Raw genomic sequence first — 24,906 nt, forward strand, 5'->3', positions numbered from 1 at the left:
CTTCTCCTTCTTTCTTTCTTTCTTTCTTCCCTAAAAGAACAGAAACTCTCTCTGGTATCTGCTGCCGGCCGGCGGCGGCGGCGGCGGTCTGCTCGTGTTTTCACTGAGGCCTCCGCCAGACCATTTGCGGCGTGTAGCCGGTGTTTTCGAGGCGGACCCGACGCCACAAAATGGGGCAGAGAGAAAAAGAGAAAGAGAGAGAGAGAGAGAGAGAGAGAGAGCTGTTGTGTTGTTGTGGATCAACCTAAATGTTTCGCTGTGAAAGAGAGAAAGTCAGCGTGTTTCCAGCCTGAGAACTTCCAGGAAGGCTGGATAATGCCCAGATCTGTGAACAAATGGTGTCTTACCTAACCCCGAGCAGCTTTACATGGTTTACAGTAGAGAGAGAGAGAGAGAGAGAGAGAGAGGCTGGTGTCTGGTGTCACACTGCCACCTGCTGGACGAAACACACAGCAACACACTGGTCTGGTTCAGCTCACCGCAGCCAGAACGCCCCAACATGGCTCCTCACTCACGTCCCCGAAAACCTCCTGGACAAACCGCCCCGAAATCTACCGCTTGGTTTATTAATTTAGATAATTAAAGTGGTGAGGATGAGGAGGAGGAGGAGGAGGAGCGGGGGGGTGAGGAGGTGTGGTGGAGCGTGACTGGCAGCCGGGTGGATCGGAGGGAGAACAGTATGTTCCTGGACTGGTTGGACTGGTTTCTATGGTGCTGCTGGTTAATGTGGCGTTTCACCAGCAGCTGAATACCTGAAATACTGAGTCACACACACACACACACACACACACACACACACACACACACACACACACACATTTATAATAATAATAATATGGATATGTTTCTGAAAATATAAATTATTTTATTTGGAAACAAAACAATAACAGATTATAATTATTTAGATTTTTAGAGAAACATATATATATATATATATATATATATATATATATATATTTAGATATTTTTTAAATAATACAGGTTTTTATTTTTTTATTGTTTCTTTTACATTTTTAACAAGGCAAAACAATCAATATTGTATTGTGTATTTTTTTTTAAATAAAAGAATATTTTTTCCATGCTCCACACCAGATATTTTAACAGATGTGATGCAAAATTTAATTTATAAAAATCCTACTTATACTTAAAGGTCAAAGGTCACAATCAAAGAATGTTTGCAGCAAAGATTTTAATCAAAAAAAAAATTCTGATATATTTCTTAAATATTTATTTACACATATACATAGAATACACATACTTAGAATTTTTTTTTTTTTTTACATTTTTGACAAAACAATAAATATTGTTTTGTGTATTTTTGTTAAATTAAAGGATATTTTGTCCATGCTCCACACCAGATATTTAACAGATGTGATGCAAAATGTAATTTATAAAAATCCTACTTATACTTATAAACAGTATAAAAGGTCAAAGGTCACAATCAAAGAATGTTTGTAGCAAAACAAAAAAGAATTATTTTAATAACATAATAAATATTGGTGAATTAAATATTATTTAACAGTGATGCAAAATTTAATTCATAAAAAAATTTATATTTTTTTAACAAGAAAAAACAATAAATATTTCCATTTCTAATATTTTAATGTAGAATATTTCTAAAAAAAAATTCTGAAAATATTTTTTATAAATCATTTGAGAAAGAATATTTCTCTAAAAAATGTTTTGATTAAAACTTTTTTTCCCTTTTTTAAAATATATAGATATAAATCAAAACTCCATGTGAGATAAAACAATATTGATTTTTTTAAACAACACAAAACAGTATATATTAAATTTCTACTATTTATATTTTTTTCTGAGAATATTTTGAGGAAGATTATTTCTCTAAACATTTTTAAATTAAATATTTTCTTTTTCTTTTCTCCATGCTCCATGTAAGATATTTAACAGATTTTATGCTAAATTAAATTCATAAAAATCTTAATTTATAAACAGGTCATAGTATAAAAGGTCAAAGGTCACAATCAATGTTAATTTTATCATATAATGAATATTAGTAAAATAAATATTATTTAGATGTTCAGAGAAACAGGAATATTTCTGAATATATATTTTTTAAACAATACAGGATTTTTTAAATTTTATTTTTTAACAAGACAAAACAATAGATATTTAAATTGCTAATATTATTTGTAGTTTTAATCTAAGAATATTTTGAGGACAAAATTTCTCTAAACATTTTTTTAATTAAATCTTTTCTTTTTCTTTTCTCAGGTCACAGTATAAACAGTCAAATGTCACAGTCACACAAGAACAATGTTAATATTATCATATAATGAATATTAGTTAATGAAATATTATTTAGATTTTGAGAGAAACAGGAATATTTCTGAAAATATATATTTTTTAAATAATACAGATTTTTTGTAATTATTCAATTAATTTTTAACAAGACAAAACAATAAATATTTAAATTTCTAATATTTGTATATTTTTTTATTTAAGAATATTTTGAAGAAGAATATTTCTCTCCCTGCAGTTATGCAAATTAAATTTTAAAAATATTAATTCATAACAGGTCACAGCATAAAAGGTCAAAGTTCACAATCAATGCTAATATTATCATATAATGAATATTAGTAAAATAAATATTTATTTTTATTTTTATAGAAACAGTAATATTTCAGAAAATATTTTTTTTAACAACAAAAAATGTATTTAAATGTCCAATATTTGTATTTAACATCTTGGAATAGTTTGAGGAAGAATATTTCTCTTATTAAATATTTTCTTTTTTACGAATCAAAGCTCCATGTGAGATATTTAACAGATGTGATGCAAAATTATAAATTAATATATTTATACATTAAAACAGGTCACAGAATAAAAGGTCAAAGGTCACAATCAAAGAAGAATAATGTTAATATTATCATAATATGAGTATATTATTACAAATTACAATTATTATTTATACAATTATACATTACAAATATTATTTTAGATTTTTAGAGAAAAAAGAACAATTCTGAAAATATTTTTTTATATTTTAATATAATTCTTTTAATTTTCAACAAGACAAAACAATAATTATTTCAATTTCTTATATTTTTGTTTTTAATCTAAGAATATTTTGAGGAATATTTCTCTAAAGTGTTGATGTTTTTTAAATTAAATCTTTTTATGTTCTGTTTATTTTTCTTTTTTTCTTTTTTTTCCTCCAACAAATCAAATCAAATTAATATTTAACAGATGCTATGCAAAATTTAATTTGAATAAAAGCTCAAAGGTCACAATCAGAGAATAATTATTTTAATATTATTATATAATGAATGTTAATGTAAAATAAATATTTAGATTTTTAGAGAAACAAGATGATTTCTGAAAATATTTTATTAAACAATACACATTTTTTTAAATTTAGAGACAAAACAGATTCAAAAAATCCTTCAATCCTTAAATTAAATCTTGCAATGAGTCCAATGTTCTTCATGTGTGATGATGGTTTCACCATTTGGGGAAGAAATTCGAGTAAAGTTCAGTAGAAAACGTGTCAAATGAAGTCAGAGCAGATTGAACTCTTCTTCTGTTTCTTCTGTTTTTCTCAGATCAGATCAGAGACACGACAGCTGATCTGAATCTGATGGACGCACGAGTTTCATCAGGTAATTAACACAATATAAAACTACACTGATGCTGATTCAGGAGGGTTTCACTTTAACCTCAGCTGTTTCTTTTGAGCCAAAAATACACAAAGAAAGAAACGGTAAAAACAGGCGTTATCGTCAGAGTTTGAACTTTCCGTCGGTCTTTGAATGGATCATCTGTTAAAGTTTCCGTTATAAAAAGTGACCAAAACTTGTGTTAAATGTTGATATTAGTGTCAGAATCTCTTTATTCTCCATGTGTCATTTATAATAAACCAGATCCTGTTAAAAACATTAAATTCTGTTTGCACAGAGCAGAGAGGAGAGGACAGGAGAGGCTGGAAACATGACAACACAGAGTATGTACAATATGTGAGGAAAACTGTTTATGTCATTTTGTGTCTTCTGGTCAGTTTGTCTTTTTTGGTCATTTTGTGTCTTTTTATAGTCATTTCACGTCTTTTTTGGTCGTTTTGTGTATTTTTTAGTGATTTTAAATAGTTTTCTGGTCATTTTTACATCTTTTTTTAGTCATTTTACGTTATTTTTTGTGTCTTTTTTATAGTCATTTGATGTCTTTTTTTGGTCGTTTTGTGTCTTGTTCTAGTCATTTTATTTCGTTTTTAAGTAATTTCACAACTTCTTTTTGTCACTTGTGTTGTGTTGTGTAACATTTGTGACACCTAAAGATGTAAAGAGATTTATATATTGCAGTGAAACACAAGGACACACAGAGGAAAATGTAAAAAGAGCAACAAGTGTTAAAGATAAGAGGATAAAATGAGTCGAAACAACAAAAACAACAACAACAGCTCAATCAAACATGATTTTTTCACTTTTTATTTTTTGCTTGCAGACAAAAAAAGATATCCATGAAAGTCCAGATATAATAAATAAATTAACTACTGAAACTGTTGGCTATTAAAGCGATGTAAAGAATGGCAGAAAGGCGTAACGTACAGAGTATCAATAAAAAACCCAAACCACCGATCACCCGCTGATTGTTCTGTGATGTTTGCATATCTAACAGTCCTACAGAAAACACAGGAAGAGAGCCGAGAAGCAAAATAAAAGCTTAGTTCTTCTTTTTTTTTGTTTTCTAACCCCACATATGAAAAGATAAAAAGTTCCCGTGGGAGCCGTGGTTTCTCGTCCCTAAAATATCGTCTGTAATTCTTGTGGAAAACCTGAAAGATATTGTTTTATTTGACTAGTTTCACCCGTATTTGAGCAAATAAACGCACTAATAACTATGTCTTCTTCTTTATTTTTTTACTTTATTTTAAAGTGATTCACTTACTTTGGTGGCGAGGACAAAAACAGACAAAAAAAAGAGAATAAAAACGCCATCTGAAATCTGAAAGACATAATTATTATTGTGTACTCGTATTTTTTTTTCATGCATACAGTATTTGAATTATTCTCTAGAAAAAAGAAAAACTGTCGTAAAAGTGTAAATGTCACAATCTTACCGAGTTTGTAGCTTAACGGACTGAGGTAAAGTTGCCTGTTTTTCCTGAAGTAGAGCACACATGCCTTTTTTCTTATTTTCTTTTTTTAAATTTTTGGACAAAGACACAAAACAGTATTTGGGTTCATCTCCCTTTCAAGTCCATCAATAAAATCTGCTTGTTGTTGTTTATTTAAAAAAATAAAATAATAATAAGAAGAAATTATTTGGAAACGTGTCAAAAAAAAAAGAGTGAAAAGTGACTCAAGTTCAATCTGTAACAACCTCCGACATCTTTTTTTTTTTTTTTTTTTTTTTTTTTTTTGGAGTTCTTTATGTAGAAGAGGTCCAAGGAAAAATCCACCTTAAAAACACATTTTTTTAAATTTAAATTTATGATTTATTTTATTTTATTCTGAAGGGCTTTACACACCAGGGACGTTAAAAAAAAGGAAAAGGATTATTTGCACGTCAATAAATTTGTTTTTTTCGTGAGAACACTGTAAAAAAAAAAAAAAAAGTTTAAAAACAGATTAATTTTACATTAAATAAAAAATGTTACTGTAAGAAAACAGAAAGTTTAGATTATTTTATTTTATTCTGAAGGCCTTAACACACTGGGGGCGTTTAAAAAAAAAAAAAAGTGATTATTTGTATGTCAATATATTTTTGTTGATTTTTCGAGAGTATACTGTAAAAAAAGCTGCCTAACACTATCAAATAACATGTTTTTTTATTATTACTTATTACGATTAATTATGTCAAATCAGTTCTTTCACTAATAATATTTTTTAGAAATACAGATATAAATATCTGTATTAAAAAAAACATCTGTAGAAAGTTTTTCTTTAGTACTTTTAACAATTTATTTTTACATTTTATTTACATTTTTACTGTAAGAAAGTTGCCTGAATTTTACATTCAGCAATATGATTTATTTTATTTTATTTTATTCTGAAGGCCTTTACACACCGGGGCATTAAAAAAAAAAGGATTATTTGCATGTCAATACATTTTTGTTGTTTTTTATGGGAGTACACTGTAAAAAAAAATATTTAAAAAACTTAAAAGTTGCCAAACACCATCAAAGCAGTTATTTCAAAATACAGAAAATAGTCAGTAAATATCTGTATAAGAAAAAAATATACACCTGTAAAGGTTTTTTATTAAGTTTTTACGATTTATTTTCACATTAAATTTAAATTTTCAGCAGAAAGTTTTCTTAATTTGACATTCAGCAATGATTTTTTATTTATTTATAGAATTCAGTGTAATTTAACTTTAAAAAAACAATTAACAAATTGAATAATAGTGGAAAAAAATCCATAATGTCCCATTAAATTAATTGACAGATTTAAACGCCAATTTTATGGTTAATAATTGTAATAAAAGTAATTAAAAATGTTCATGGCATTTGCACTTAATGTAGAAAAGAGAAGAATAACCCTGTTAAATAGCTTGTTTTTTTATTAATTAATAAATATAAATATTATATAATTATTTGTCCATAATAGTTTTGTACTTCTTTTTGTTTAATATCATTATAAACTGAATATTTTATGTTTTTTTGGCTGTTGGCTGGACAAAATAAGACATTAAATACCATTTTAAATTTTGATTAATTAGCTCCTAATTTCCTGAATTAACATTATTATTTTATTTGACATAAAACGTCATCAAACTGTGATAAATAGTCAGAATAACTCCCCAGAGTTTAACCTTCCTGCTTCTCTTTGTTTCATTATAAACTGAGTATTTGGGTTTTTAAACTTCTGTTTAAAATATCGATTCATCAGCCTCTTATTTCCATAATCACCTTTTTTTTTTTAACATAAAATGTCAGAAAATAGTCATAAATAGCGTTCATAATTCATCTGAGCCCAAGGTTCCTAATTCTCTGTGTTTTCTATGATAATAAATGAAATAATGTGTTTTTTATATTGTTGGTCAGACAGAATGAGACATTATGAACCATTAACCACTCTGATTAATCTGCCTGTGATTAATATGTTGTCATAACTCGGCAGAATCATTTCCCAGAGTTCCAGATGTTCGTGTTTAAGGAGCTGAATGTTTTATTTGTGTTGGATGAAGTCAGAGGAGAAACTAAATGTGCTGCAGGAGCTTCATGAAGGTCAGTTTGTGTTTAACAGAGAGACGAAAATAACAGTTAAATCAGCAAAAACTCAATAAAACGCTCATAAAGCAATAATAACCTTATTGTTATTATGTTTGTAGTGGTGGAAAAGTTCAAAATGTACTGAAATAATTCCAAATATAATATTGGATAATTATTTTTAATTCAGTAAAGCTCGGGCTCATTTTAACTAATTATAGTCGGACTTTATTTTGAAGGGGTCATTCTTGGACATCTCATAATATGGTGTTTTTTTTGCTATTTTTGGACAAACTTTAAGTATCAACAGATCATAATTGACCCATTTCAAGCATTTTTTGGCATTTTAAAATGTTTCACATTTTTGACAAAAATCGACATGTTATACTATGACTTTTTCTTGAGGGGATTATTTCTGGCCATATTATGCTCTAATGGGTATCAATAGACTATAATTAACCCTTTTGAAGCATTTTTATGCATTTTAAAATTTGACCATTTTTGACAAAATCGACATGCTATAGTATGAGTTTTTTTATGTCATTTTTTGACATCCCAAAAAAAAAAATTCTTTAATTTCTGGCCATATTATGCCTTAATATGTATCAACAGACCATAATTGACCTATTTATGACATTTTAAAAGTTTGACAAATTTTGACAAAAATCGACATGCTACAGTATCGTAAAAAAAAAATTATAGTCGTCATACGGGTCATTTGACCGTTACTTCTCCTCTTTTTAGCTTCTTTGGCACATACCAGTCTATCCTTTCACAATAAAAGCCTCAGACATGAGGCACAAAGAAACAGTAGCTTTAAGTTTGTCCAGCAGTTTAACTTCCTGCTGACTAAATATTTTGGTTTTGCAGTGGGGGAAAGTTCAAAATGTACTTAAATAATTCCAAAATATATGATTGGATTATTATTTTTGATGCATTTTTTTAATTTATTTTAGGTAGGGCTCATTTTAACTACTTGATATACTGTTATGAGGTTTATTTAAAACCTTAGAACTTGTCATAAATTGGCTTTTCACTTAAAAATTAAGTGTGTTTTTTATGTTCAATCTCGACTTGAAAAGTAACTGAAGCTGGCAGCTAATTGAGTGTAAAAAAAAGTGTAAAAAAGTACAATATTTGCCTCAAAAATGCAATATTTAGTTGAATTTTTCGGCATTTTTTTGTGTATTTGTGATGGTGAATTACTTAAGTTAACGGCCATTCATTGCACACAACTTACATAGTTGAATTGTGTTTTAATTTGACTAAAATAACTTTTAATGTATAAAAAAAGGAGTTTTAAGGTGGATTTTCCCTTGTTTTCCTCCATCCGTCAGTGATTTTATCCTCGGAGGGAAATTAACAAGCTGACTTGATTTGATTGAAACTGAATGGACCCAAACACCTGCTCACATGGAAATGATCACCATATTCAAAAAGAACTCATAATATTATAAGAACAGTATAATGGATTCAGTCCCCATTATGTTTATATGTCGTTCAGACTTTAAAAAAAAAAAAAAAAAAGTAATAACGCTGACGTGGAAATCACTCCAGCTTTTGATTTCTTTTGATTTAAAACAAGAACTTTAAACAGAATGGCACTAATTTGAGTTGTCTATTCACAACACAGAAAAATAAAAAATAAAACAGTACGGCTTTAAAAACCTTTTTCTTTTTTTTATTATTTCAGAACAGCAAAATGTTTCATTGTTTGGGGACGTTCCCTTCAGAAAATGGTCCGTTATTCTGAAAAAAGTTATTTAAATGAGAAAACCATGCGAGGTCTCACCTCTTTAAAAACATCCATTTTTTTTCTCTTTTTTTTGTAAGAAAAATGACACAAAAAAAGGGCCAAAATAAAAGCCCTGTCATCCTCACCAAAATAAAAGCCTTGTTTGTGGAGGAGCGGAGCGACTTACTCTCGTTGGGTTTGGTCCCGGCGGTGCGGCAGCACAAACTCTCGTCTGTCCGTTTATTCTCCGTCTCAGTGATTCTCAGCTGCAGCTCCACCAGACTCTGGTCCTCCCAGGCTCAGAGCGTCCTTTCAGTTCTCACATCGTCCGTCTGAGGCTCCTGCGGCCATCTTTGGGTCCCGAGCCGCCAGCTGAGAAACACTGACACGTTATCGTCCTCCGAGTCGTCTCCACGGCGATGCTGCAACAACACAAATTATATTCAACTTCCTGCAACACGTCGTCATGTTTACTTCAGATTCAGGTGAGTCAATCCTCCAGGATGACTTCAAATATTTACCACAATAAGTTGCATGAGAGGTTTATTTTCTGCTGTTTTTGGACAAACTATACAACCACATGTATCAATTATAGGCTAATTGACACTTTTGAAGCAATTTTTGTCATTTTAAAGTTTGACCACTTTTGACAAAAATCGACATCTAAAATATGGTGTTATTTTGCTATTTTTGGAAAAAAGTATCCAACTACATGTATTAACAGATCATAACTGACCCATTTGAGGGGGTCATTTTTGGACATCCCAAAATATAGTGTTTATTTTTGTTTTTATGTCGTTTCAGGCCAACATATACTCAACAGACTGTAATTAATCCATTGGAAGCGTTTTTAGGCATTTTAAAATTTCACCATTTTTGCCAAAAATCAACATACTATAGTATGACTTTTCTTTGAGTGGGTCATTTTTGGACATCCCATAATATGTTTGTTTTTCTTTAATTTCTGGCCATATTATACTCTAATGGGTATCAATAGACTATAATTAACCCTTTTGAAGCATTCTAAAATTTCACCATTTTTGACAAAAATCGACATGCTATAGTATGACTTTTCTTTGAGGGAGTCATTTTTGGACATCTTAAGATATGGTGTTTTTTCGCCATTTCTGGTCAAATTATGCTCTATTATGTATCAACAGACTATAAATAATCCATTGGAAGCATTTTAAAAGTTCACCAATTTTGACAAAAATCAACATGGACATCCCATAAAATTGTGTTTCTACACTATTCTGGACAAACTACACTACTACATATATCAACAGACTATAATTAATACATTTGAAACATTTTTAGGCATTTTAAAATTCGACCATTTTTGACAAAAATCGACATGCTATAGTTTGACTTTTTTTCCCCATAATGTGTTGTTTTTCCTGTAATTTCTGGCCAGATTAGCCTCTAATCGACATGACTTTTTCTTGAGGGGGTCATTTTTGGACATCCCATTATATGATGTTTTCCTGTAATTTCTGGCCATATTAGCCTCTCATATGTATCAACAGACTATAATAACATAATTTAATCTGTCTGTCGCTGTGTAGTTTGTCCAATATGCCAATAAGCACCGTAGAACAACACGTTGGTCCTGGTAACAGTTTAATATATCAAGAAAACACAGTATGTAAAACAAGTCAGAAGGGTACAAGGTGTATCTGTCCATAGATTGTTCGTCACCACTGGACTGACTCTGATTCTGTCTTCCTTATTCTCCAGAGGACTGAGACAGAGCTACCGGATCAGGAGACACTCGGTCCTGGACGTGGTCCAGGGAGGAAGTGGAGACTCTGACCTCACAGAATTTTCCAGAGGACAGATGATGACATTTGCTGAACAGATTCTGAATCTCTTTAAGGACAATTTTATCCATTTATGATTTAAACATGTATGAATAAAGGTGATTTATTAAGCTTTCTGGTTCTGGAGTTTCTGTTGGTATTGAAAACAAATGTCTTTACACACTTGGACAATAACTTTGATTTACAATTTCACGGAAAAAGTCATGTGTATGTCATAAAGGTCACAGTATAACTATAGTAGGACTTTTTCTTTTGAAGAGGTCATTTTTGGACAAACTATACTGCTACATCTATCAACACACTGTAATTGACCCATTTGAAGCATTGACCAATTTTGACAAAAATCACCATGTATGTATGACTTTTATCTTGAGCGGGTCATTTTTGGACATCCCATAATATGGTGTTTTTTCCCGCTATTTTTGGAAAAACTATACTATCACATGTATTAACAGACTATAATTGACTCATTTTAGGCATTTTGAAATTTGACGAAATTTTGACAAAAATCGACATGCTATAGTATGACTTTTTTTTTGAGTGGGTCATTTTTGGACATCCTATATTATGTTTTTTCTTTAATTTCTGGCCGTAGTTCACCTTAATCTGTATCAACAGACAATAATTGACATATTTAAGGCATTTTAAAATGTTTACCATTTTTGACAAAATCGACATGTTATACTATGACTTTTTCTTGAGGGGATTATTTCTGGAAATCCCCAAATATGTTTGTTTTTCTTTAATTTCTGGCCATATTATGCTCTAATGGGTATCAACAGACTATAATTGACCCATTGGAAGCATTTTCAGTCATTTTAAAATTTGACCATTTTTGACAGAAATCGACATGACTTTTTCTTTAGGGGGTCATTTTTGGACATCCCATAATATGGTGTTTTTCTGTCATTTCTGGCCAAATTAGCATTTAATATGTATCAACAGACTAAAATGAATCAGTCTGAAGCATTTTTAGGCATTTAAAAATTTGAGCATTTTTGACAGAAATCGACATGCTATATAGTATGACTTTTTCTTTAGGGGGTCATTTTTGGACATCCCATAATATGGTGTTTTCTTGATAAATGTAGTCAAACTATACAACCACATGTATCAAAAGACTATAATTGACCCATTTGAAGCATTTTCAGTCATTTTAAAATTTGACCAATTTTAACAAAAATCAACATGCTATAGTATGACTTTTTTCTTGACGGGCTCAATTTTGGACATCCCATAATATGGTGTTTTTCTGTCATTTCTGGCCAAATTATGCTCTAATATGTAACAACAGACTATAATTGACCCATTGAAAGCATTTTTAGGCATTTTAAAATTTGACCATTTTTGACATAAATCGACATGCTATAGTATGACTTTTTTCTATGAAGGGATCATTTTTGGACATCCCTTAATAGAGCGAATTTTAAGGCATTTTAGAGTTTTGACCATTTTTGACAAAAATGCTCCACAGAACATAATGTAACCTGTCGGTGTAGAAGGAGAAGGTTGTTGTCAGGGAGATGAACTCACCTGTCTGCTCATGTCTGCTCCTCCTCGGCCTGAGGCTGTGATTGGCTGTCGCCTTCAGATTCCTCCTGGATCGCTTCTTCCTCCTCCTCCTCCTCCTCCTCCTCTGCTTCCTCCTCCTCCTCCTCTTCCTCCTCTTCCTCGTTGCAGTCAAGGGCCTCCTCTCCTTGTTCCTTCACCTCCATCTCTCCTTCACTCTCTGCCTGCTCTGCTGCTGCTGCCTCCTCTTCCTCCTCCCCCTCCTCCTCCTCCTCGTCTTCTTCTTCCTCCTCCTCCTCCTCGTCCTCCTCTTCCCCCTGGTTCTCCTCGTCGCTGAAGGCCTCCCTGCCCTCCTCCACCCTCCTGGCGGTCTCAGAGAACCAGTCCCTCACCTGCTCGTAGCTCATGCTGGACTTGGTCACCAGGTCGTCCAGGTCTTTCTCACTCAGAGCTCGATGTTTGAGGTAGTAGTCCTTCAGGAACGACTTCCCCGACTTCACCTAAAACAAATATCAACACATCATATATATTATATGTAGACTTTAACAGGAGCGACTTCCCGAACTTCACCTAAAACAAATAACAACACATCATCTACATAATGTTTTACATTTAGAGAGTTTAACAAGAACGACTTCCCCGACTTCACCTAAAACAAATAACAACACATCATCTACATAATGTTTTACATTTAGAGAGTTTAACAAGAACGACTTCCCGAACTTCACCTAAAACAAATAACAACACATCATCTACATAATGTTTTACATTTAGAGAGTTAAACAGGAACGACTTCCCCGACTTCGCCTGCAGGAGCAACAACACCTCCAACAAATAACAACACATCATATACATAATGTTTTACATTTAGAGAGTTGAAGACAGGATCTCCTCCACTCATTCGATATATACTGAGACATAGGGGCTGGGCTTTTTATTTATTTCTATTTCTAATTATAATTTTTGTTTTTTTGCTGAGTTACTGACCAAAATATGTTGAAAACAGTTTCCAAAAATTTCAAACGTGTAAAAGGAGTTCTCTGTCTGTTGTGGCTGTGCACATATTTAATGGATTTTCATTTTTAATGTATTATATATTTGATATTTATGTTTAATAGTTTTCAGTAGTTTGTGGATGATGATGTGGCTGCACTAATTTTATTCAAATTTAAACATTTTGTCTTAATATTTATTTATTTAATGTATACAAACATGTATGTGTATGTATGTTACTTATATTTCTAATATTACTGCATTAAATTTGTATTATTATTTATTTAAATGTATGCATGTATGTTTTTTTTTGTTAAATGATATTTAAATAAAGAAGGTAAATCCACTGTTAAAAAGACTTATTTTCTTTACAAAAAAAAAAGACAAATACATCAAAACCATTTTAACATATGTGAAAGGAGTTTTCTGTAGCTGAGGCAGTGCACAAAATTCATTTTTACATTATATTATTGAATTATATTTTATTTTTGGTGAAATCATTTTTAATGTTTTATTTATTGTATATTTAGGTTGAATAGTTTTCAGTAGTTTGTGGATGTTGCTAAACTGATTTTAATAAATCTAAACAAATGTATTATTTATTAATTATAATTTTTTTAAACATGTATGTATATATGATATTATAATATATTATTTTTTACTGCTTTTATTCGTTTCTTTCTTTAGTTTAACTTGATTTAAAGAAAGAAGATAAATCCACTGTGAGGAAGACATTTATTTTTATTTTTACTTGGTAATTATTTGGTTCCACTTGTCTTGTTATTGTAGTGCACAATTTAAAAATTAAAAAAAAACAATCTTCAGGTAAATAAACTTAATTTCCTGTTTATTAAGGCGTCTGATATTTTGACCAAAATGATCAAAATCAACTTTTCTAAAATAGTTTTACCAAAATGCACATAATAACCTCCATGCAGAGGTGATTTTATGCCAGGACTGAGAGATGAATCTGCATTAGTTTTAATAGTTTTAATGTGTGAGTGTTTGCAGCAGCTGACAGACCTTGATGGCGGTGGCGCCCCCCTGTGGCGAGCGCTTGCAGGGGTACGGCCGGCGCGTCCTCCTGGACCAACCACGGAAACGCTTCCTCGACTTCTTCTGGGTCTTCGCTCCTCCGTTCAGCGCCTCGTCCACCTGAAACACATTCATTTAGTTATTTATTTATTTATGCAGTAAAGAAGTTATTTACATCAAAGAGATTAAAAAAATAGTTTATAAACAGAAAATAAAAAAGACAGAAAATGACCAAATAAAGATGTACATTTCCACAAAAAAGGCCAAAATTTACAGAAATTACGGGAAACAACAAAGACAAAATGACCAAAAAAGACACAAAATTACCAAAAAATGGGTAAATTTCCCAAACAGTCCACATGATATACATAAGTATTGTCATGTTTCCAGCCTCTCCTGTCCTCTCCTCTCTGCTCTGTGTAAACAATGTTTTTGTTACCTTGCCACTCTGGTAGAGGTAGTACCACTTGAGGTTGCTGTTCTTGCAGGCGTATCTGGTGTCTCCGAACCAGTTGACGATGTACGTCCTCGGCAGGCCGCTCTCGTCCGCCATCTGGTCGTACTCCTCGGAGGTCGGCCACTGCGTGCGGACGAAGGCCTTCTTCAGGATGTGGAGCTGCTCCGGCGTCTTCTTCACCGCCTTCCTGCTGCCGGGCGGCGTCACCTGCCGCTCCTGAGCCGAGGACGAGTGCACGCCGCCGCCGCCCGGTTTCTTCTCGCCGTCCGCCTCGTCCTCGTCCTCCTTCGACGGCGTCCCTAGCGGCATTTTCCGGCGCTCGGTGAACCAGGCGTCGACCTCGCGCCGCGTCAGCTTCGTCTTGGCGCGCAGCCGGCTCAGCTCCTCGTCGGCGGGCGTGTCCGACTTCTGGAAGCTGGCCTCCAGGATCAGCAGCTGCTCCGGCGTCTTCTCCTTGAACTTCTGCGGCGTGAAGTCGGGGAAGGCGTGGCGGAACTTGACCCGCGGGTCGCTGTGGGAGCCCGACGGGGCGCCGGCCGAGGTCGGCGAGCAGTCGCTGGCGTCGTCGCTGGAGTCGATGACGATGGTGGTGGCGGCGGCCGTGCTGCTGTTGCTGCTGTCGTTAAGGCTGCCGCCGCTGCTGCTCCGTCCCCCGCGGCCGCTGGCCGCCGCTCGGCTGGGCGGGGCTTCGCTCAGCAGCACGCCGTGGTGGTCCTTGGAGTTGCGCTGGTTGTAGCGCGTGTCGCTGAACCATTTCTTTATTGCTCGTTTGGAGAGTTTGGTGACCTGCATGAGTCGCGAGATCTCCGCCTCCGTGGCGAACTGGCGCCGCCCGTAGCTCGCCTTCAGCTCCGCCAGCTGCTCCTTTGACTTTTTCGGTTTGGCCGCCGACGCCGCGTCCAAGCTGAGCGCCGCCGCGCCGGCCGCCGAGGCCGACAGCTCCGTCTTTGACTCGGACGTCGACGGCTCGGCGGCCTTCGGCTGGTTGCCGGGGACGCCAGCGACCGTCAGCGTGATGGGGGAGGCGACCGGCATGGTGCCGCCGTTACCGGCCACCTGCGTCAACACGAGGCCCGGCTGGCCCACGATCTGACACGTCTGGAAGATGGACTGGAGGCCGTTGGTGGCGGCGGCGATGTTGGCGGGGATGACGGTGATGGTCTGAGGGACGGTCTGCACCGTGCCGTTAAACTTCTTCCTCCTCGCCTCCTCCACCTGCACACAGACACATTATATCATATATTGTCCCAGAAATGATTGCAATAAACTATATTATTGTATTTTAAAGACTTAAGTGCTCTCAGTAGAATTCAGATCTCCAACTGGAGGCAAAACGCCCAAAAACAACAACAAAGTATGATCAATGTAATAAAGGTGGAGAGGAGGAGCTGCAGCAACGTTAAACAAAGACTCCACTGGGAACAACAATCAATAAAGAGATAATTACATTACAGCAAGTCTATAAAAATCACTTTTATAGAGCGATTTGATGAACGAGCTTCAGGACGATTGGTCTAAACCAGGGATGGGCAACTTAAATGCTGGAGAGGGCCACAGTTTTTCATGTTCACTACCACAGGGCCACATATAGGAGCGTCACTTAACCAGATATGATGAAACTGCAATTTTAAATATGTTTACAGTGCAGTAACTTAACATATTTCATGCTCAAATGCATGTTTAACAGAATAAATAGGAATACAAAAGGTTTGAAGCAATTAAAATATAACCACTTACTGTGATTTCTTTTTTTCAGTGCAAGAACAGCAGACCAACATTAATTGCAAGAAGTCATTTTGTGCATTTTTACACTGCACTTTGAAGATTTCATGCTCAAATGCATGTAGTTGTACTGAGGGCCACTTCAAGTGAGGGTGAGGGCCGTATGTGGCCCCCGGGCCTCCAGTTGCCCACCCGTGGTCTAAAGTGTTACTTGGTTTTTAAATTGAGATTTTGGATCCGACAAATATATATATTGTACATACATATATATTGAATAATTTATTATATATAAATAATAAATAGAAAATATAAAAAATATCTACAAAATATAAATAATTAGAATAACAAATATCTCTATAAATAATAATACAATACATCAAAATAAAAAATATAACTAAGTAGAAATTTAATAAAACATAAACATGCCAAAATTAATCTAAAATAAATAAATAACTTTTTAATAATAAAAAAATAAAGAAAAAGAAAATAAATAATAATTATATATCTATATATAAATATACACAGAAATAAACAGGACTCTGCACATCTTTCTGACTCTCACAATAATTAAAACAACATGAGGTCAGACGTGTGAGCTGCAGTAGAAACAGAGTTTTCTCAGTTTCTGCGTGTGGATGTGAAGTTAGAGCACCGACCTCCTCCGGCGTCCAGCTGACTCCGTGTTTCAGCCTCTGAGCAGAGAACCAGACTTTAATCTGCTCCTCGCTGAACTTCGTCTGTGAAGACAAACCCATGATCTCCGACACCGACGGGTACGGAAACCTGCCAGGCAGAAGAAAGAATCAGAGTCAGTAAAAGATAGATAGATAGATAGATAGATAGATTACTTTATTCATCCCCGAAGGAAAATTCGGTTGTCACAGCAGTCCGGTATTCAAGTACAATAAAATACAATAGAATAAAATACTGAGGTAGCATAAATAAAAACAACAATAGAAAAAAACACAGAACAGAACAAGAACAAGGACACTTAAGAGGTTAAGAAAAGAACATCATCAGTTGGTAGGATGGTTGGCAGATGATGGTAATAATTAAACTGGTGATATGATATGATGCAACAATGCTATAGTGACTAGACGGTATATAATAATAATAATAATAATAATAGTACAGTATATTATATATAATATAATATGTAATAATAGATAATAAACAATATAAAAGTAAAAAGAAAAAATATAAATAGAGTAATTACAAGTAAAATAATATAATATATAATAATAATAGTAATAATAATAATAATAATAATAATAAATAAGGCAGATCACATCACACCCTCAAATTAACTCAGATATTTATGAGTCCATAAGCCTGTTTCAAGTTATAAACACGGGACCAAAGAGGATTATAAAAACGTTTCCATGCACGACAAAAACAGAGAAAAGCATCAAATAAAATTTTTGAAAAATCAGCGAATAGTGTCAAAGTACAAATAATTCCGTGAAAACTGATATTTTTTCTACACGAAGTTGCTCATAATTATTCAGGGAACATTAAAGTAGATTAGGTTTCTATAAATGATAGAGAGAAGTTTGCATATGTGAAAATACATTTTATAACAATTAAATTTGATTATTAAATTAATTTGATGCTTTGCAGGCACAAACATCACACTGGATTTGTCCAATTTAACATGACTTCTGGTCTTTTATTTGTAAACTGAGATAATTTGTTGGTTTACAGAAACAAATGCAGACCAAATATTTTGCCATTTTTGCTTGAAATTTCAGATTTTTTTCCCCACTAGTGTAGCAGTGAGGAGACTTTTTATGGTATTTGTTATAAAATGCAAAATATTTAGAATGAGGCCAGATTTGTCCTTAAAGCTACAACACACAGTTAAAGATTCATTAATTTCAGATCATTTGTTTACAGTCAGGTGTCGCAGAAGAATAAAGTATGAATAAAGTTGAATAAAGTTGATTAAAGTTGATTAAAGTTGAATAAAGTTGAATAAAGTAGAATACGGATGATTAATGTTGATTAAAGTTGAATAAAGTTGATTAAAGTTGTGTCTTGTTTTCCTGTTGTAGGTGCTGACCAGCAGGACGTTGTTGTCCATGGTTGAATAAAGTAGATTTAAGTATGAATAAAGTTAATAAAAGTATGAATAAAGTATGAATAAAGTAGAATACAGGTGTGTATCTACCTGTTGTAGGCGCTGACCAGCAGGACGTTGTTGTCCATGGCCGTGTTGTACGTCGGGATGCTGCTGATGGGGATGAGCAGCTGCGTCTGCGTGGCGTTCTGCTGGTTCTGCAGCGCCGACAGAACCTGCGCCAGCGTCCCGGGAGGCAGCACGGCGCCGCCGCCCGACCCGCCTTTGATCTGCAGCACGTTGGGGCTGTTGACCACGATGCTCTGCGGGACGGCGTGGACCTGCAGCGGCGCCGAGGACACGGGGACGAGGCGTGGCGTGGCCAGGCCGGTCGGCGCCGGGGACAGCGTGGGCGGCTCCGTGTTCTCCTCGTCCTCGTCCTCGTCGCTCTCCACCTTGATGACGTCGTCCAGCGCCATCTTGTGCGCGGCCGTGAACTTCTTGGGCTCGGCGCGGCTCCGGATCCTCATGATGGGCGTCTTGCTGAGCGCGATGCTCTTGCGGGACGAGTCCTCCGCCTCGTCGTCCTCCACCTTGACGAAGCTGCCGTCGAAGGTGAGGTCGTTGACCGTCTGCTGGAAGACCGTCTCGTTGTTACGCTTCACCATCGTCCGCGTGAAGTTGTCCTCGCCGGGGTGGAGGCGGGCGTTGTGGGCCAGCAGCGTGTCGTAGCTGGACGGTACAAAAATATAGATTAAATAACTGTTGTATTTATCTGAGTGATGACACAAAAAGCCAGAAAACAATGAAACAATACTGCAGCATTTATCAAAGCAAAGAGCTGTAAAAACAGCAGATATCCTCTAGGTTTCAAATTTCAGGCGGTCATTGAACGCATCATGTGTGAGGAAAAAACTTCAGCCTAAAATTGTGACATGGATGGATGGATGAGTGGATGGATGGATGGATGGATGGATGGATGGATGAGTGGATGGATGGATGGATGGATGGATGAGTGGATGGATGGATGAGTGGATGGATGGATGGATGGATGGATGGATAGGTGGATAGGTGGATGGATGGATGGATGGATGGATGGATGGATGGATGGATGGATAGGTGGATAGGTGGATGGATGGCTGGATGGATGGATGGATGGGTGGATGGATGGGTGGATGGATGGATGGGTGGATGGATGGATGGATGGGTGGATGGGTGGGTGGATGGGTGGATGGATGGGTGGATGGGTGGATGGATGGATAGGTGGATGGATGGGTGGGTGGATGGATGGGTGGGTGGATGGATGGATGGGTGGATGGATAGGTGGATGGGTGGATGGATGGATGGATGGATGGATGGGTGGATGGATGGATGGATGGATGGATGGATGGATGATGGGTGGATGGATGGATGGATGGATGGATGGATGGATGGATGGATGGATGGATGGTTGGATGGATGGATGGATGGATGGATGGATAGGTGGATGGATGGAAAGATGGATGGATGGATAGGTGGATGGATGGATGGATGGATGGATGGATAGGTGGATGGATGGATGGAAGGATGATAGGTGGATGGATGGATGGATGAGAGGATGGATAGATACTGCACTTCCAGCAGCAGCACAACAACACCAATAGAATAGAATAGAATAAAGTTAAACCAAAAAGAGTGATGATTTTGAGCATCAAACTGTTTGAGTCCAGTGTTTGAGTGTCTGAGTGTTTCACCTCTTGGTGTGGTAGTCACACTCCATGCAGACGTACGAGGTGTTGAGGACGACGTCGGGGTGCTCCGTGTCCACGTGCATGGTGAACAGGTTCAGCTCGGCCGTCTGGAAGTTGCAGTATTTGCACTCGTAGCCTCCCTCCGTGGAGGTGGCGTCCAGGTAGAGCTCCGCCCCCGGCCGGGCCTCGCCGTCCTCGCCCCGCTCCTCCAGCGGGCCCGAAGGCTCCAAGGAGGTGCCTGCCACGCCGTTACTGTCCTCCGGCTCGGCCGCCTCCGTCAAGTCCTCCATCTCTTGGTCCGAGTCGGCGGGCTCCCGGGGCGGGACCATGCAGGGCGTGGTGGACTTCCTCCGGCTCGCCATCCTGACGGCGGAGCGATGCGTCGAGGAGAGAGTTAAAGCGTTCTCAGTTCAAGTCGTCCTGTCGTCGCTCCATAAAGGAGGATCAGTCAGTGGAAACGTTTCTTCTGTTGTCCTTAAAACCTGAAAACCAGACGGTGAAGATACTTTTAACTATTTCTTTTTTAACTTTGTAATGGGTAATATTGGTATATACAGGCAGAATGAAAAGGAGTCAAAAGGGACAAAATAGCCCAAAACTCCAAAGGGTTAAAAAGACATTCAGTGCCTTTACATGCACAGTTTAATCGAGCTATGCTTAAAAATTGATATTGGCGTCTAATCAGACTTCTGTCCTTGTCCCAGTTTACATGCAACTGAGAAAATTCAATAACTGACGGGAACGTGTCCTCCTCCTCACCACTGGGTGGAGATATGCGTCGTTTCAGCGGGTTAATATGGCGCCTTTCTGCTGACCTCAGTTAGACACTTTGTGCCGTCGCTACTGACCAGCTAATGTGCGACCGGCTAACATGCGACCGGCTAATGTGCGACCGGCTAATGTGAGCGGCTAATGTGCGACCAGCTAATGTGACCGGCTAATGTGCGACCGGCTAATGTGTGACCGGCTAATATGCGACCGGCTAATGTGTGACCGGCTAATGTGCGACCGGCTAATGCGACCGGCTAATGTGTGACCGGCTAATGTGTGACCGGCTAATGTGCGACCGGCTAATGCGACCGGCTAATGTGTGACCGGCTAATATGCGACCGGCTAATGTGACCGGCTAATGCGACCGGCTAATGTGTGACCGGCTAATATGCGACCGGCTAATGTGACCGGCTAATGTGCGACTGGCTAACATGCGACCGGCTAATGTGTGACCGGCTAATGTGTGACCGGCTAATATGCGACCGGCTAATGTGTGACCCGCCAATGTGTGACCGGCTAATGTGCGACTGGCTAATATGACCGGCTAATGTGTGACCCGCCAATGTGTGACCGGCTAATGTGCGACTGGCTAATATGACCGGCTAATGTGTGACCAGCTAATGTGCGACTGGCTAATATGACCGGCTAATGTGTGACCGGCTAATATGCGACCGGCTAATGTGTGACCCGCCAATGTGTGACCGGCTAATGTGCGACTGGCTAATATGACCGGCTAATGTGTGACCAGCTAATGTGCGACTGGCTAATATGACCGGCTAATGTGCGCCCGGCCAATGTGACTGGCTAATGTGTGACCGGCTAATGTGCGCCTGGCTAATGTGACTGGCTAACAAAAAATTATTTTTGGTTACAGGCCTGGCTGATATCTGCAACACTCATAACTCACAACAAGAAATGTGTATTCTAATAAGATTTTTTGGGGTGAGCTGTCCCTTTAAATAAACTATCTGAGTAATTCTTCCACCTCTAATAACATTATACATTCTTCTGACAGCTTTTCTTATCTGGCTGCTGGACTTTATCAATATTTAACACAATAAGGATTGTTTGTACAAGGACTTGTGTAAATTGCTGGTGATAATGGGACAAATCTGGAGAACGGCCCGTTAATGATTTTAGAGATCAGACGATAAGATATTAGAGGAAGTTTCTGCAGCAGAGTGGTTAAAAGTCCTGCAGAACTACAACAAACTCTGAGGTTACAGCACAACATGCACTTCCTGTCTCTCTCTCACACACACACACACACACACACACACACACACACACACACACACACACACACACACACACACACACACACACACACACACACACACACACACACACACACACACACACACACACACACACACACACACACACACACACACACACACACACACACACACACACACACACACACACACACACACACACACACACACACACACACACACACACACACACACTCTCCTATGGTGTTCTTCAAGGCCTCGGTGTCTTAATATAATGTTTTTCTGCAGGGATTCTGACCATTTTTAGCCATCTATGAAGACAAACATTAATGTTCTGAACCCTTAAACACCTAAGTAAGTTTACTTACTTTATGTGTTGATTAATTGAGTCATTTTTATTAGTGATTTATGACTAAATTCATCAAAACAAAGTAAGTCAACCTATTATTCCTACTAAGGAGTTTAAGGGTTCAGAACATTAATGTTTGTCTTTCTGATCCATTTCCAGCTCAATTATGTCTCATAAGTTGTTGCAGCAATTTTTGGGTTGACACCAATTGTCATTAGGATAGATCACAATGGTCAGAATCCCTGCAGAAAACATGACATTGAGACACCAAGGCCTTGAAGAACACGTAGGAAAGTGTGTGTGTGTGAGAGAGAGAGAGAGAGACAGGAAGTGCATGTTCTGCTGTAACCTCAGAGTTTGTTGTAGTTCTGCAGGACTTTTAATCATTCTGCTGCAGAAACCTCCTTTAAAACTCAACTCAGCTCATCATTAAAGGACTGTTCCACTGATTTGTAATTTGCAATTTACACAAGTCTTTAGTAAAGCAAACAACAGATTATTCTAGATTCTTAAATATTGATAAAGTCCAGCCAGATAAGAAAAGCTGCACCAAATGTGTTGAACAAATGGTGTCAACCCAGAAATTGCTGCAACAACTTATGGTCAAGTTGTTGTCATCATAAATCTGTCATTGTAAACATTCCTCTTGCAGATTGTGTTAAATGGCACAACAGAACAAACTGTTTATCAGACTCTGAGTTTACAGCAGAACATGCACTTCCTGTCACACACACACACACACACACACACACACACACACTCTTTCCTACAGTGTTCTTCAGGCCTCGGTGTCTCAATATAATGTTTTCTGCAGGGATTCTGACCATTTTTATCCATTATTGACATCAGCGTTCTGTCCCTTTATAGACAGTAGGTGTTTGTGGTGTGTAGATGTTTAGGGGGAGACAGCAGGTCAACAGTAGATGTCACATAGAAGAAGTCTGTAAATCATCTGGAAGCTGGAAACTTCATTACAATCACTAACAATCATTAATGTTTGTCTTTCTGATCCATTTACAGCTCAATTATGTCTCATAAGTTCTTGCAGCAATTTCTGGGTTGACACCATTTGTTCAACACATTTAATGCGGTTTTTTAAACATTTTCTCTTGTGGTGAATGGGACAAATCAGCTGCACAACAGTCCTTTAATAATGAGACGAGGAGAGTTTTTAAAGGAAGTTTTTGCAGCAGAATGATTAAAAGTCCTGAAGAACAAACTGTTTATCAAACTCTGAGGTTACAGCAGAACATGCACTTCCTGTCTCACACACACACACACACACACACACACACACACACACACTCTCTCTCTCGCTTTCCTACAGTGTTCTTCAGGCCTCGTTGTCTCAATATAATGTTTTCTGCAGGGATTCTGACCATTTTTATCTATTATTGACATCAGCATTCTGTCCCTTTATAGACAGTAGGTGGTTGTGGTCTGTAGATTTCACATAGAAGAGGTGAAAATCATCTGGAAGCTGTGTTACTGTGTAAATTGCTCCTGATTGTGGTGAATGGGACCAATCAGTGGAACAGTCCTTTAATAATGAGACGAGGAGATTTTTTAAAGGAAGTTTCTGCAGCAGAATGATTGAAAGTCCTGCAGAACAAACTGTTTATCAAACTCTGAGGTTACAGCAGAACATGCACTTCCTGTCACACACACACACACACACACACACACACACACACACACACACACACACACACACAGTAGCATGTTATCTTAGCTCGCTGCTGTGAATCCACCAGAAAGAGGAACGACAACAACCAGAGCAGCGGAGCTAACGTTAGCAGCGTTAGTTAGCAGCGTCAGCAGCGTTAGAGCCGTTAGTTAGCAGCGTTAGCAGCGTTATTAGCAGCGGTATTAGCAGCGTTAGCAGCGTTATTAGCAGCTCGCCCCGCTGGACGCTCCGTTACCGGGACCTTTCCTCTGGTGTCCCCGGCTGGAGGCGGCCGGTCCCCGGGCAGCGAGCCGCTAACGGCCCGCTGTCCGCCCGCTGAGTGTCTGTACCTGGTGGATCGGCCGCTGTCTGCCCGGGCGGCGGCTCGCGGTGCTCGGGGTGTCGGTGTGTTGGTGCGCAGTCTTCCGCCTTCAGCCGCCGAGGATCCATCTGCTGCGGCCGGACTCGGAGCCTCGGGCCGGGGGGAGGCTACTCTGCCGCCCCGGCGGGTCCCGGTAGAGCCGCTGAGGCCGCTACGAGCCGCATCGTCCTGCTCCGCTGCTCCGCTGATAAAAAGGACCGTTTAATGAAAAAGGCTCCGACAGTTCAACGGGTCTGACGGCGACATTTTTACCCGCTGCTAAGCGACCA

The 24,906-nt window shown here is 37.5% G+C and overlaps 1 protein-coding gene and 1 long non-coding RNA gene across 2 annotated transcripts; one reads left to right on the forward strand and one right to left on the reverse strand.

Annotated features, from left to right (window-relative positions):
• Positions 1–4,429: 4,429 nt before the first annotated feature.
• On the reverse strand, positions 4,430–24,906 carry LOC131985059 (zinc fingers and homeoboxes protein 1-like). Its single transcript, XM_059350090.1, has 8 exons — positions 24,606–24,906; positions 20,235–20,713; positions 18,613–19,233; positions 17,099–17,225; positions 14,703–15,935; positions 14,252–14,383; positions 12,260–12,735; positions 4,430–9,328 (listed from the first exon to the last, which is right to left on the reverse strand). The coding sequence occupies exons 2-7, from the start codon at positions 20,591–20,593 to the stop codon at positions 12,268–12,270; spliced, it is 2,940 nt and encodes a 979-aa protein (XP_059206073.1). The 5' UTR covers positions 20,594–20,713; positions 24,606–24,906; the 3' UTR covers positions 4,430–9,328; positions 12,260–12,267.
• On the forward strand, positions 9,264–10,838 carry LOC131985074 (uncharacterized). Its single transcript, XR_009395606.1, has 2 exons — positions 9,264–9,391; positions 10,644–10,838. It is a non-coding gene; the product is annotated as an uncharacterized LOC131985074 (long non-coding RNA).

Source organism: Centropristis striata, chromosome 14 (assembly GCF_030273125.1).
Source record: "Centropristis striata isolate RG_2023a ecotype Rhode Island chromosome 14, C.striata_1.0, whole genome shotgun sequence".
NCBI classification, from domain to species: Eukaryota; Metazoa; Chordata; class Actinopteri; order Perciformes; family Serranidae; genus Centropristis; species Centropristis striata.